At 53.8% G+C, this 14,632-nt stretch overlaps 1 protein-coding gene across 5 annotated transcripts in view; it reads left to right on the forward strand.

Annotated features, from left to right (window-relative positions):
• Nucleotides 1-14,632, forward strand: part of CTDP1 (CTD phosphatase subunit 1) — a 75,425-nt gene that overhangs the window by 44,263 nt on the left and 16,530 nt on the right. For 3 of the 5 annotated variants that reach the window (XM_054460863.2, XM_054460864.2, XM_054460866.2), the window contains exons 11-12: nt 6,389-6,551; nt 13,928-14,094. In XM_054460863.2, the coding sequence (XP_054316838.1) occupies nt 6,389-6,551; nt 13,928-14,094 (330 nt within the window). The remainder of the gene's footprint in view (nt 1-6,388; nt 6,552-13,927; nt 14,095-14,632) is intronic. The other 2 variants (XM_063653882.1, XM_054460865.2) reach the window with 1 other exon arrangement.

Here is a 14,632-nt window from a genome sequence, read left to right on the forward strand (position 1 = left end):
GTGCATCGGTCGCCCGGATCCCCCATGGCACCCCGTCTCACAGTGGGTCCCGCGCCTGAGCGGCCCCAGGCCTCATATGCTGTGTGCATCGGTCGCCCGGATCCCCCATGGCACCCCGTCTCACAGTGGGTCCCGCGCCTGAGCGGCCCCAGGCCTCATATGCTGTGTGCATCGGTCGCCCGGATCCCCCATGGCACCCCGTCTCACAGTGGGTCCCGCGCCTGAGCGGCCCCAGGCCTCATATGCTGTGTGCATTGGTCGCCCGGATCCCCCATGGCACCCCGTCTCACAGTGGGTCCCGCGCCTGAGCGGCCCCAGGCCTCATATGCTGTGTGCATTGGTTGTGCTGCTGTGGAGGTGGCCCCATCTCCCCACCCTCCTGAGAGTGGTGGTTCCTCATTCTGTTCTCGGAACCCTGTGCAGACCCCATCGTGACAGGACGCTTGGCGGTGAGGGCAGTTGGCCCTTCGTCCCTGGACTGGTCCTCATCTAAGGCTTTGAACGTTGTACGTTTTTTCTAATTCTGGCTTTGACCTTTTTGGTGCTGGGCTGGCAGGCTGGCTCACTGGGGACCTGGGGGTGAGTGGGAACATTCAGTTTTTTGGTCAGACTTTTCGAGATATTTGTAGATATACATGCAGTGATAATGCAGAGAGGCCCTTTGGACCCTTTATCCTATTTCCGCTGTGGTTGCCTCTTGTGAAAGTGGGGAACAGGCTCACCACTAGGACCCACACAGACTCATCCAGACACAGAACCCTCACACCAGCTCCCCTGCGGCCCCTCATGGCCTCAGCCACTTCCCCTTCCCTGACCCTTGGCCCTCCACCTGCTGTCCCTCCCTGCACCACGCCCTCTCCGGAGTGCTGTGTACGGCAAGTCGGCAGCCTTCTGGAGTTGGCCCTCCTCCCTCGGCCAGTTCCTGGAGCACCTCTGTGCCCCTCATTGATGTCCTTCTCTTGCGGAGCCGTGTCTCGTGGTGTGTGAAGGAGCCATCTGTGGTTTCACCGTTCACCCTTTGAGGGATATTTGGGTTGTTTCCAGCCTTTGCTCTAAATGTTTGCACAGGTTGAGCCTCTCATCCGAAAATCCAAAATTGGAAATGCTCCAAAGTTCGCATCTTTCTGAGCACGAAGATTCGCACCTTTCTGAGCACTGACGTGGCCCTGGAAGGAAGTGCTCATCAGAGCATTCGGATTTGGGGTCACCGGTTGCAGATGCTCAGCCCGTAAGTGTAACACAGATATTTCAAAATCCAAAAATCCAAAATCGCAAACACTTTTGGTCTCAAGCGTGTTGGATATGGGATGCTTAACCTATCTAAGTTTTTATTTCTTTGGGATGAATGTCCAGTGGTAGGTACAGTTGCTAAATTGGATGGTGAATGTGTGTTTAGCTTTTTAAAGAAACTGCCAGACCTTTTTCTGGAATACCTGCATCATCATTTCACGTTTTCAGCGGCGGTGAGTGACCCAGGTGGCGTGGCCAGTGCTGTTTATTGCAGCCATTCTGATAGGTGTGTCCTGAGCTGGTTGTGGCTGTAACCTGCATTTCTGTGGTGAATAATGACACATCACCTCCTGTGTTTGTTCCATCTGCTAGTCCTTGGTTGGATGTGTGGCTTACAAATCCTTTCCTCCCAGTCAGCAACTTGAGTTTTCATCCTCTAGAGGGTCTTTGGCAGAGCAAAAGTTTTTAATTTTCATGAGATTCTGTTTATCACTTCTTTCTTTTAGGAATCATGCTTTCGATGTGAAGTTAACTAGTAGCCTAGTCCCAGATCCCAGAGATTTTCTTGATGTTTTATCCTAAAAGTTCTATAGTCTTCCATTTGACACCTCAGCCCGGGATGCTCTTGAGGTTGGTTTTCTGGCCCCAGCCGCGTTGTCCCCGGCGCCGTCCTCCCTCCGTGGCTGCTTCTGCCGCTGCGTCTCGAGGGTGCCCAGGTGCACCTGTGCAGTCTGTTTCTGGGTTTTCTGCCCGTAGATGCCCTTGATCAAGTTGGATTTCGTATTTTCTGTGAGTTGTTATCACCAGTGGGTGTTGAGTTTTTAGGTGTTTGTTGATTGATATGATGGTGTGGGTGGTTTTTCCTCTTTTGCCTCTGTCAGTACATAGTGGGCACATTGACTGATTTTTGGACGTGAAAACAGCCTTGCACCCCAGAAACAAGTCCTGTTGGTTGTGGTGTATAGTAACCTTGATGCACTTCTGTGAAGTGTCTTTATGTTGATGTTGAGGGGCCTGTGGGGCTGCACGTGTCATGTTGTGTACCGTCTGCCCCCAGGTTTGCTATGGCTCCTGTGATGAGGCGGGAAGTGCCCCACCCTCCGGCATCCCTGGTGAGACTGTGGACTTGCCCCTTCCTTTCACACATTTGGGAGAATTCTCCAGTGAGACCGTCTGGTCCTGGAGATTTTATTTTTGCAAGATTTCAAATTTCATATTCATTTTCCTTAATAGTTACAGGGCTTTTCACAGGACCTACTGCGTTTGGGTGAGTTGTGGTTGTGTTTTTGAAGGAATTGCTCCGCTTACCTTCTCTATTTTTTTGTTTGTTTGTTTTTCAGCCTCCTTATTTCTTACCTTCCTTCTGCTTGCTTTGGGATTATTTCTTACGACTTTAGTTTTGACAGTCAAGTGTGGTCTAGAGAACTCGAACGGAGTCTCAGGTGCTTGCCCGGATTCCTGCTTCCGTCCTCACGGGAGGTTCCCTCGGGGTCCCTTCCCTCCCGACCTGCCCTGCAGTGTCCATCATGCTCTCGGGGCAGGCCTGGGCCCTCTCCAGTTCCTCCCTTGCTGGGGGACGTTTTCATGGGACAAGACTCTGGGTTGATCTTCCTTTTTCTCAGGGCCTGAAAAACGTCCGGCTTCCTTCTGGGCTTCGTGGTTCTGATGAGTGATCTTCTGTCTTTGACCGTTTTTCCTGTAGGTAAGCTGTGTTTTCTCTTTCACTGCCTTCAAGGTTTTTCTCTGTCTTTAGTTGAGGTTTGATGGTGAGGTGTCCTGGTGTAGATTTGGAGGGTTTACCTTGTTTATGTTTGACTCTGCTTTTTGAGTTGGAAGGTTTATGTCTTTTGACGTCTTTGGGACATTTCCAGCCATTGCTTTTCAGGGCCGTCTCTGCCATACTGGGACGGCAGGGACACGGATGCTGAGGCTTTTTGTATCTCATGCGTCTCTAAGCTGTGTTCTTTTTCCTGTTCAGCTCATTTTCTCTGTTGTCCGGGTTGGGTGATTTCTGTTAGATTTTCGGGTTCACAGCCTTCCTCTGTCTCCTTCATTTGCTGCTAGTCTGTCCAGGACATTTTTTGGTTTTAGTTTTTATTTTTCGTTTATAAAATGTCTGTATCTTCTATTTCTTTGCCAATCCTTTTTGTGTTTTTCAGTTGTTTCAAGCATATTTGCAATCGCCTGTTGAAGCCTTTTTATCATGGGTGCTATAAAATCATTGTGAATTTTAGCATCTCTGCCCTCTCAGCTTGGCCTCTGTTGATTGTCCTTTTCTGCATAGTTTGAGATCTTCCTGGTTCTTTGTGGCAAGTGATACTGGATTGAAACCTGGACCTTTCCACTTCATGGTAGGAGACTCTGGACCTTAGTTAAACCTTCCCCCATCACTGATTTTTTTTTGGGGGCCATGCTCCAGCAGCAGGAGTGGAGGCCCCCTAGTTCCTGCCATTTGGGATAGGAGTCCAGTTCCCCACACGGCCTCTTTCTGATGCCTGAGAGTGGGGGATGGAGGTGACGCCGTTGCTGGTGGATGGCAGTGGGGGATGGAGGTGACGACGCCATTGCTGGTGGACGGCTGTGGGGTATGGGGGTGACGCCGTTGCTGGTGGATGGCAATGGGAGATGGAGGTGACGACGCCATTGCTGGTGGACGGCTGTGGAGTATGGGGGTGACGCCGTTGCTGGTGGACGGCTGTGGGGTATGGGGGTGACGCCGTTGCTGGTGGACGGCTGTGGGGTATGGGGGTGACGCCGTTGCTGGTGGACGGCTGTGGGGTATGGGGGTGACGCCGTTGCTGGTGGACGGCTGTGGGGTATGGGGGTGACGCCGTTGCTGGTGGACGGCTGTGGGGTATGGGGGTGACGCCGTTGCTGGTGGACGGCTGTGGGGTATGGGGGTGACGCCGTTGCTGGTGGACGGCTGTGGGGTATGGGGGTGACGCCGTTGCTGGTGGACGGCTGTGGGGTATGGGGGTGACGCCGTTGCTGGTGGACGGCTGTGGGGTATGGGGGTGACGCCGTTGCTGGTGGACAGCTGTGTGGATGGGGTGACGCCGTTGCTGGTGGACGGCTGTGGGGGTGGGGTGATGCCATTGCTGGTGGACGGCTGTGGGGTATGGGGGTGATACTGTTGCTGTGGCAGTCCTGGCTCCCCACGTCGTCATTACTGGCACCATGGGGGGAGTGTCTGCATCTCCAGTGGGGGCTGGTGAGAATCCTGACCCTCCCATATGGTTGGGTGGGGCCTCGTTGCTGCCGGTGGGGCTGGATGTCAGGCTCCCCGCAGGTTCCTCCGTGGCCTTCTCTGAGACCCCAGAGGTGGGGTGTTTGGCTGGAGTAGAGCAGTTATCACAGGTTTTTAACATTTAGTTGAAACATTTAATTCAGTTTAAAATAACAGTGCAGTTGGCCCTTTGAACAACACTGCTTTGAACTGCATGTGTCCAGTTATACGTACACAGGTGTTTCAGCCAAATGCAGATGGGAAGCGCGGCGTTCGTGGGATGGGAAGCGTGGCGTTCGCGGCGTTCGTGGGATGGGAAGCGTGGCGTTTGCGGCGTTCGTGGGATGGGAAGCGTGGCGTTCGCGGTGTTCGTGGGATGGGAAGCGTGGCGTTCGCGGCGTTCGTGGGATGGGAAGCGTGGCGTTCGCGGTGTTCGTGGGATGGGAAGCGTGGCGTTTGCGGCGTTTGTGGGATGGGAAGCGCGTGTTCACAGAGGGCCACCGTGAAGAGTGGACTTTGACAAGGCTTGGGAAGTCCTGAATTCCAAACAGTGCAGATCAGCACTTTCAGATTTCTGGGCAGAAAATCATCTCTCCATTAGTAAATAGCCTAACACGGTTGTGTCTTTTTAGTTTTGTGACTTTGACTTAGTGCCCGTTTTCCTTCACCAGGATGGGTTTTATCCCCTCATCCTCATGCCTGTCCCGAGCTAGCTGGTAGCTGGGACACACGCTCAGTGCCTCCTGGTCTCGTCCTTTGGTCATCCAGGGAAGAACCAGCAGCTAGAAACAGCCGCCTCTCAGGAGGGCAGCACCACCTCTTTCCAGAGGCTTGCCTTAAATTCTAGCAGTCAGAGGCATGCATCAGAATATATTAATAAGATTGACACATCCAGATCGAGAAAGATGTGTACAGAGAAGAGAAACCGTTTCAAACGGAGCTGCGGTTTTAACATAGCAGAAAGATCCTTGAAACAGAAGACTGGCCCTTTCTAGTTGATTTATTACATTAATATTTAACTATACAAGCACAAGATTTACCTGTTTCTGTTTTTTTGTGAATTTTTTTTTTAAGATGGAGTCTTGCTCTGTTGCCCAGGCTGGAATATGCAGTGGCGCAATCTCGGCTCACTGCAACCTCTGCCTCCCAGGTTCAAGTGATTCTCCTGCCTCAGCTTCCTGAGTAGCTGGGATTACAGGCGTGCACCACCACACCAGGCTAATTTTTGTATTATTAGTAGAGATGGGGTTTAGCCATGTTGGCCAGGCTGGTCTCGAACTCCTCACCTGAAGTGATCCACCCGCCTCGGCCTCCCAAAGTGCTGGCTTTACAAGCTGAGCCACTGCGCTGACCTGTGAAATGATTTTAATTTCAGCCCACTGACATCTGTTTTGTCACTTGGCTGTTTTTGTGTTTGTTTTCATTGCCTGGAGATGTTGCATTTTCTTGTTTTGTGTTTTGCCATGTAGCTCTCCGGACCCTATTTTGAGGGTGAATGACATGTCCTGGGGGTTCCCAGAACACGGTTCATCTCCCGTCTCTCTTTGCCCTTTATTCTAAGATGCCAGAGCCCGGCAGATGCTCTCTGCCCCACGGGGGTTTTGCAGATAAAAGAAGGTGGGTGTTCTTTTTCCACAGGATAGTCAGAAACATGTTTTGCCACTCACCCTGGCTCAGTTAGCAAATTCTGATCCATTAACCTCTGAAAAACGTATTGGCGAAACATCACGTTTTTCATACGTGTTCCCTGTTGGGGTGTGTGAGTGTTTATCTAGTCCGAGAGCCAGGAGTCTGATTCAGTGCTGATCATACGCGTTCCCTGTTGGGGTGTGTGAGTGTTTATCTAGTCCGAGAGCCAGGAGTCTGATTCAGTGCGGAAAAGTGCAATTCAAACTGACCTTCCTCATGTGGGACCTATGAAATTCCTTTCAGAGCGGTTCCGCCACCTCAGCCGCAGATGTTTGGCGAAGAGCTGCCTGACGCTCAGGACGGAGAGCAGCCTGGCCCTTCTAGAAGAAAGCGACAGCCCAGTATGTCTGAGACAATGCCGCTGTACACTCTTTGTAAGGAGGATTTAGAGAGTATGGACAAAGAGGTGAGCCAACCCCACGCCCTGGTGCCCGCGCCGGCGCTCGTGCAGGGGCCGCAGAGCTATGGTGTGCGGGTGGATTGCTGAGCTGTGCACATGGAGGCAGAGCTAGAATTCTGCACTTGCATAGTTGTGTCTAGTTTGGGACTAGCACTTGTGTTTTTCATGCAACTTCCTATTCAAGGAGACCTAGAACAGCATTAAGCAATGTGTCCGCAGTGTGTGGCATGAGAACACATGGAAGTTGTGGCTTAGGATTCGTGCCTGCGTCTTCACCAGGACCGACACCGCCCAGCCCCTCCGGCTCTCCCGGCCCACCCCAAGGACATGGGACGGGGTCTGGAGGCACTCATGGTCACGACAAGGGGTGATCCTGGGGCCGGTCAACACCCCCTGCCCGACGCCAACCAGCCCCCGTTGAGAAACGCTGGAGGGCTGTGTGTCCGTTGCACATGGGCCTTAAACACACACACACAGAGTGACTGGTGATTCTCACAGCATCTCGTTATCACTGCGCGAAACAGCTTTAGGCAGCATCGGTGGAGTTGGGGTTTTCTCAGCCGGGTCCTGCTTGGCTCCTGTGTCCTGGGCCCCTTGGCCCGTGTGCTTCTCTTGGGTCCCAGGCCGCCCCCTGATAGAAGGTTCCACAACAGTCAGGATGTTAGGGATGGGCGATCTGCGCAGCACCGTCCTTCGGAGACTGTTCTTTAGGAGGACTATCCTGGGAAACCACATCCCGTGTCCTCCTGTAAGGTGCCCTCATGGGTGGCGCCTGTGTGGGGTCCTCACCCGCAGCTGGTCAGGGCACAGGCCATCCCCTTCCCCCAGGTCTTCATGTTCCCACCAGAGCCCGTCCTCCCTGCCCGCCTGGCACCGCTGTCCTCTGGAGAGAGCCGCCATTCTGTTTGCATCCGGAAGGCAGCGGAGGTTTCTTGAGGAGGAAAACAGCTCCTGTGTATTTTCAACAGTAGCAGAAAAATGCAGATAGTTCTATTCAGGACAGACTCGTCTCAGTAACTCAGGTTATCACCTTTAGACACCAGTTTATCTTGTGAGGATCAGACCCTTTTTTGAGGTGTGCTGAATTTCTGTGCCATTTTTCTGTCTTTTTGAACATTAGCTGTTTTTTGTTTCACAAAAATGTTTTCTCTAAAAAAATTTTTTCTCAGCCACTACCTGTAAGCCCAGACCACTTTATTTAAGATTCCAGAAGGTTCTGTATAAGGAATAGCCACCTGCCTAGGACCAGGGGTGGGAGGAGAGGAGGGAGGGACGCTGCCTCTTCCTGCCTGGAAGCTGCTGACATGTCCCATCTCCTTCCTGGTTTCCTGGTCGGGCGTGGAGGACTCGGAATCTGTTCCCCACGCGGTCCTGTTTCAGGCAGTGATGACAACTGGTTCTTAGTCATTCGATATCAAAGGGGGTTGAATTCTCAATGGGAGACAGATGTCTTGAACGCATTCAGCAGCTTTCAGCCACCCCAAAACCTAATCCTTTCTCTCAGAAATAAAAAGTGATCGTAAACCCCCAGATGTAGCGCTTCGGGAACAAATGGTATTGAAAGCGGAAGGCTGCAGCCGTGGATTGTTCTGTGCATGGGAGAGAGGCCAGAGGGTTTTATGTTCGTGAATATTTAAAGTCTCCTTGATTCTCTGTGAGCCCTGGGCCCTTAAGACAATCAGTGCCTGCAGGCAGGAGAAGGGGTCAGAGGAGCCCCGGAGCGAAGGACCTGAGGCCTCTGGAAGCTGGAAGATGCGAGGAAGGGATTCTCCCGGTGGACACCTGGATTTTGGTCCTGTGAAGCTCGTGTTGGACTTCTGACCTGCACAGCTGTGAGGTTGTGAATTTGGATCTTTTGAGCTGTGGCGCCTGGTTATTACAGCAGCCTCAAGAAGCTCCTCGTGGCCTGGCCCTGGCCTGACAGCCTCGTCTCACATCTGTCCCTCTTCCACTCCATGTGCTTGGGGCAGATGAGGCAGCTGCACCCCAGATAAGCCTGTCTCTTGGGCCCATTGCCTGCACCCCCCTGTGGGCCGGTGAGACAGACTAGGTACCTGCCCCGGGGTGCTCCCTGGAGGCTGCCGTGGCCCCTCTTCATCCTGGGGATACATAGGGTGGGGCTGCTGCTCCTTTTGGGGCACAGACGATGGGGAGTCAAGTGGATCTGGAACCAGGGTCAAGTGCAGCCTTTCGGGGGGCCATTGAGTGAGGGGTGTCGAGACCTCTGGCCATTTCCGGCACGTCAGAGTGTTAGATGGGCGTCGGCTGTTCCAATGGTGAAGGAAGGGTCTCCACGTCGACAGAGGAGAGGCAAAGTTGCTGACCCAAGAGCAGCGCCTGCCGTGGGGAATGCTGCTCCCACCCACACTGACAAGGGCTTCCCCGCCCCTCATGTGAGGAGCAGCGTTGAGAACTCACGCCCGGTCAGTGCTGTGGGAATGCGTACCCAGTTCTTTGAGACCCAGTAGGCATCTGGATTTCTTCTTGGGTTTAAACCACGGAGGCTTCTGCAGCTAGCAGACCACTCACTTGATGTCACTGGTTTCAAAGAAAACTGGTCCCCCATGTAGCACGTGCTTCTGACCTCCATGTCCAGAACATGCCTAAGCAGTGTGAGGCATGGCGTCAGTAAGCGTTCACCTGCAACGGCTTTTAAGAAACCTGAAAGCCATGAAAATTAACGTTGGAATTTTATCTTAACCGTTTTTAAATTCTGCATTTAATATACGTGGAAGCCAAGAAATATGATGACCCTGATAAAATGCCTCAAGAACAGAGGCCGGATGTGGGGCCACCATCAGCAGGAGTGCTCCCCAAATCGCATGAGACGTAAGAACTCGCTGTCATCAGGAGTGCTCCCAAAATCGCATGAGACGTAAGAACTCGCTGTCATCAGGAGTGCTCCCTGTATCACGAGACTTGAGAACTCGCTGACATCAGGAGTGCTCCCAAAATCACATGAGACGTAAGAACTCGCTGTCATCAGGAGTGCTCCCAAAATCACATGAGACGTAAGAACTCGCTGTCATCAGGAGTGCTCCCCGTATCACATGAGACTTGAGAACTCGCTGACATCAGGAGTGCTCCCAAAATCACATGAGACGTAAGAACTCACTGTCATCAGGAGTGCTCCCAAAATCACATGAGACGTAAGAACTCGCTGACATCAGGAGTGCTGCCTGTATCACGAGACTTGAGAACTTGCTGACATCAGGAGTGCTCCCAAAATCACGAGACGTAAGAACTCGCTGTCATCAGGAGTGCTCCCTGTATCACACGAGACGTAAGAACTCGCTGTCATCAGGAGTGCTCCCCGTATCACATGAGACTTGAGAACTCGCTGACATCAGGAGTGCTCCCAAAATCGCATGAGATGTAAGAACTCACTGTCATCAGGAGTGCTCCCCGTATCACGAGACGTGAGAACTCGCTGACATCAGGAGTGCTCCCAAAATCACGAGATGTAAGAACTCACTGTCATCAGGAGTGCTCCCAAAATCATGTGAGACATAAGAACTCACGTCAGGAGTGCTCCCAAAATCACTTGAGACATGAGAACTTGCTGTCACCAGGAGTGCTCCCAGAATCACAGGAGACGTGAGAACTCGCTAACATGGATTTTTCTTCTGAAGGTGACTCTAAAGCATGCACCCCCCACACAGTCCCTGAGTCTCCTCATGGTGGGTGTGGCCAGAGCACTGTGCCCAGTGACTGTGTGTGAATAGCACTCAGTCCTCACGCTGCGGCGTCAGCACAGGACGAGTGTGCGTTTGGCATGTGTGGATCCTCGCGCCACGGCCTCGACACAGAACAAGTGTGCGTTTGGCATGTGTGGATCCTCGCGCCACGGCCTCGACACAGAACAAGTGTGCGTTTGGCGTGTGTGGATCCTCACGCTGCGGCCTCGACACAGGACAAGTGTGCGTTTGGCATGTGTGGATCCTAGCGCCACGGCCTCGACACAGGACAAGTGTGCGTTTGGCGTGTGTGGATCCTAGCGCCACGGCCTCGACACAGGACAAGTGTGCGTTTGGCGTGTGTGGATCCTAGCGCCACGGCCTCGACACAGAACAAGTGTGCGTTTGGCGTGTGTGGATCCTAGCGCCACGGCCTCGACACAGGACAAGTGTGCGTTTGGCGTGTGTGGATCCTAGCGCCACGGCCTCGACACAGGACAAGTGTGCGTTTGGCGTGTGTGGATCCTCACGCCGCGGCCTCGGCACAGGACAAGTGTGCGTTTGGCGTGTGTGGATCCTCACGCCGCGGCCTCGGCACAGGACGAGTGTGCGTTTGGCGTGTGTGGATCCTCACGCCGCGGCCTCGGCACAGGACGAGTGTGCGTTTGGCGTGTGTGGATCCTCACGCCGCGGCCTCGTCAGAGGACGAGTGTGCGTTTGGCGCGTGTGGATCCTCACGCCGCAGCTTCGGCACAGGACGAATGTGCGTTTGGCGTGTGTGGATCCTCGGCCTTAGTACAGGAAGAGTGTGCGTTTGGCGTGTTTGTGCGCAAACACCCGCCTCTGTCTCAGCCAGCTCACAAAGAGACGCACACCCCTGCGGAAAAGCCTGCTGGGCCCCAAAGCCGGTGTCCGCTGCCTCTCCAGCTGCATTACCTCGTTTCTGCCTGTTCTGCTGGGGCCCAAAGCCAGCGTCCGCTGCCTCTCCAGCTGCGTTACCTCATTTCTGCCTGTTCTGCTTCTCGTGCTCAGGGTGCTTTCCCGACCTTGCTCTGTGTCTTTTCTCGTTTCCCATCCTCTCTCTCGAAGCCGTCCCACCTCACTCCAGGGCAGAGCTGGGGAGAGTTTTATTCTGTGATCCGGGGTCGTGCAAGGAGGTTGGTAGAAACATTTCATTTCCATGCATTGACAGGGTACAGTAGCATCTGCTGTTATCTGTATTTGCCCTTTGGTAGAAATTCCAACACTCAGGTATGAATTCATTTGTGTTTTTTCTTTTTACATACTTTTAAATTTTCATTAAGATTTAAAAAAATTATGTTAGCATGTTTTAAGTAAAGTAAATACAGACGACCCTCAACTTTACAATGGTTCGCTTAACAATTTTCTAACTTTACAATGATGTGCAAGTGACGTGTGTTTGGTGGAAACCACACTTCGAATTAGAAGTCTTGACTCAGAATTCTGTAGAACAGCTTGTTCCGAGTCGGCCTTGTGCTGGACGACTTTGCCAGCGATGGGGTAATGTCTGAGCCTGGAAGGCGGCTGGGCTGGGTGTGTGACACGTTTTCAGCCTGTGATGGGCTCATCTGGACGTGACCCCATCCTGAGTCCAGGAGCCTCTGTAGTGAAGAAAACTGTTTTTCAAAAAGTGCAGTCACCTTTTTTGTAAAAACAAGCCCAGGAAAGATAGGTGGTGTTCCCACATCGATGTTTACGCGAGTCAGGCAGAAAGAGGGAGAGGAGATCGGAAGAGCATGGTGTAGGCGAGGTCAGGTTTTAATGTGAATGTGTGCCCACGTTTCTGGCTTGGCTGTGCAAAGGGTACCTCCAGATCTTCCAGATAGCAGCACAGGGACATGTGCCGGGCTGCCCTGCCTCACCAGCGTTGGCACGGACGTCTGAGGCCCTCCCAGGTGGGGTGCCACGCTAGCGAGGGTCCCTCGGGGTCCCTGGGCTGCCGTGCTGGCTGGCCCACCTGCCCTTGGCTGTCAAATGTAAAATAACAGATTTTAACAGTGCTTTTTTTTTCTCTCTTGACAAGGAATGATGCCGTGTTAAAGGCCCTAAGTATTTCAGAATAGAATTTAGTAGAATTATTCCCATAGGAGATTTGCCATCAAAACAGTAAATTCAGTGATGTAAGCATTCTGGTGAAGTGTGAACATCAGTAACCTCTTCAAGTAACCAGATGCTCTTATTAAATACCATTCCATGCCAGCGTCCCTGGTAACGTGTTACTTTTAGAGATCATTATAATGACCTGATAAAGCCGCTGCCTTAGCTAATTAACCATTGGTTAAAATGTTTCTGCCTTTTAATGATTCAGGCCAGGGTACATGTGCTGTGACTCGCTGGACACGTGGCGATGAGTTTGAAATTGCAGAGTGGACGGGGTGGATGAGTCGGCCTCCATGCAGGCTCGGGTGTTGAGCTGTGATTTCTGATCAAAGCGGCCTCACACCGAGCCTCTGTGACTCTGGACTCGGCCTCGACTGCTCCGAACCGCGCCTGTCTCAGGAGTTGTGCTCCATCCTCTGTGGCCGTTTCTCCTACCTGCTGCGGGGGTGGGGTTGGGTCGGCGTCGATGAGTGCCCCTCGAGGCCCCAGCCAGGTGTGCACCCCCAGATCCCTTCTGGGAAACAGCCTGCGCTGGGGGACTGTGGTCAGGCCACCCCACCTCACCTGCCTGTCTCAGGGACCACGGGGCTGTGCCGTCGCACACAGACACCCTCAACATGGGAGAGCTGTGAGCAGGGCTGTGCTCTTGGGATGGGAGCCCCCGAGAGAGCTGCCCGCCAACACCCCTCCGGCGTGATCCGTGCCGGACATAAAGTGCTCTTCCCTCTGCTAGTCATCAGCTGAGCGGGCCCCTCGCTCCTGGGTGTAAGTTCTTTCTGCACGTCCTTCTCCCATCTCCATGTAGTTCAAGAGAGAAGGTGAGAACTTGAGTTCACCTCCCCGGCACTGGGCTCAGCCTCTCCCGCCGCCACATCGAGGCACTGACGGTACCCATCTCCCGCCTGCTGAGGTTCGGGGAGGCTGAGGTTTGGATGCGGCACTCCCATCACCTGCTCACTTGCCTGCCGCCTCTGTTGCCACTCCCGTCCGCGTCACACGTGTCAGGCGTGGGGCCGGCTGAGCTCACTCCAGGTGTTCAGGAGTCGCCCTCTCTGCACGTTTCCCAAATTGGAGGCGTGCCCAGAGCGAGCGGGCGGACATCTTAGCAAGTGTCCCTGTGGCACGGCCACGTCTCCTCCCCCAGGTGGCTGCTCTCCTCCCAGATTCCAGGATGGGAAGGACTGGGGCGCCTCCCCGAAAGCCCTGCCACTCAGGAGTCGTGCTGTGAATCTCATTGATCTTGAAAGTTTCAAGCAAATATGCTGATTATTCACCATAAAATCCAACAGTGCACTAGGAAGCAAGTCCCTGTTCACATAAGGGACAGAGGAATTTAAACCCAGTCTTTGCCTGCGAACCGACCGTCTGGGTTTGCTCTGTGGATTTCCAAGTGTCTTTTGCCCGCGGCTTTGTTAAGGATTGGTTGAGTTTCAAGCCCCAGGGCTCAGGTAGAAAGCAGAGTGCCACCTCCAGCCCCCCCCACCCTGCTGCACTCGGAGCCCTGGACTCTGCTGGGAGAAACCTGTTGCGGGGGGGACGGGGCCCGGGAAGGAGGTCTGTCACTGACTCTTGGCTGTTTGTCAGGTGGACGACATCCTCGGAGAAGGCAGCGACGACAGTGACAGCGAGAAGAGGAGGCCTGAGGAGCAGGAGGAGGAGCCCCAGCCCCGGAAGCCAGGGACCCGCAGGGAGCGGACGCTCGGGGCGCCGGCGTCCAGCGAGAGGAGCGCGGCAGGGGGCCGGGGGCCCAGGTGAGTGCGGGGTCTGAGGTGGGAGGGGCCTGACGCGGGCTCCCGGCGGTGACTCTGCGGTCGCTGGGCCACCTGCCTGCATCTCATTCTTCACGCCCTCCCCCGTTCTGTGTGTGACACCAGCAGCTTCCAAACTCAGCAGCCCCTGGTGATGGCCACTTGGTTGTCTCCATGCTGATCCATGTCGTCTTACATGTGCGCAGGCGTGTGTGGGGTCTGCACGTGTGCACAGGAGTGTATGGGGTCTGTACATGTGCACAGGCGTGTGTGAGGTGTCTACACATGTGCACAGGTGTGTGGGGGGGTCTGCACATGTGTTCAGGCAAGTGTGGGCTCTGCACGTGTGCACAGAAGTGTATGGGGTCTGTACATGTGTACAGGCGTGTGTGAGGTGTCTACACATGTGCACAGGCGTGTGTGGGGTCTGCACGTGTGCACAGGCATGTGTGGGGGGTCTGCATGTGTGCACAGGCGTGTGTGGGGGTCTGCACGTGTGCACAGGCGTGTGTGGGGGTCTGCACGTGTGCACAGGAGTGTA

This window comes from Pongo pygmaeus, chromosome 17, assembly GCF_028885625.2.
Source record: "Pongo pygmaeus isolate AG05252 chromosome 17, NHGRI_mPonPyg2-v2.0_pri, whole genome shotgun sequence".
In the NCBI taxonomy this organism is placed as follows: Eukaryota; Metazoa; Chordata; class Mammalia; order Primates; family Hominidae; genus Pongo; species Pongo pygmaeus.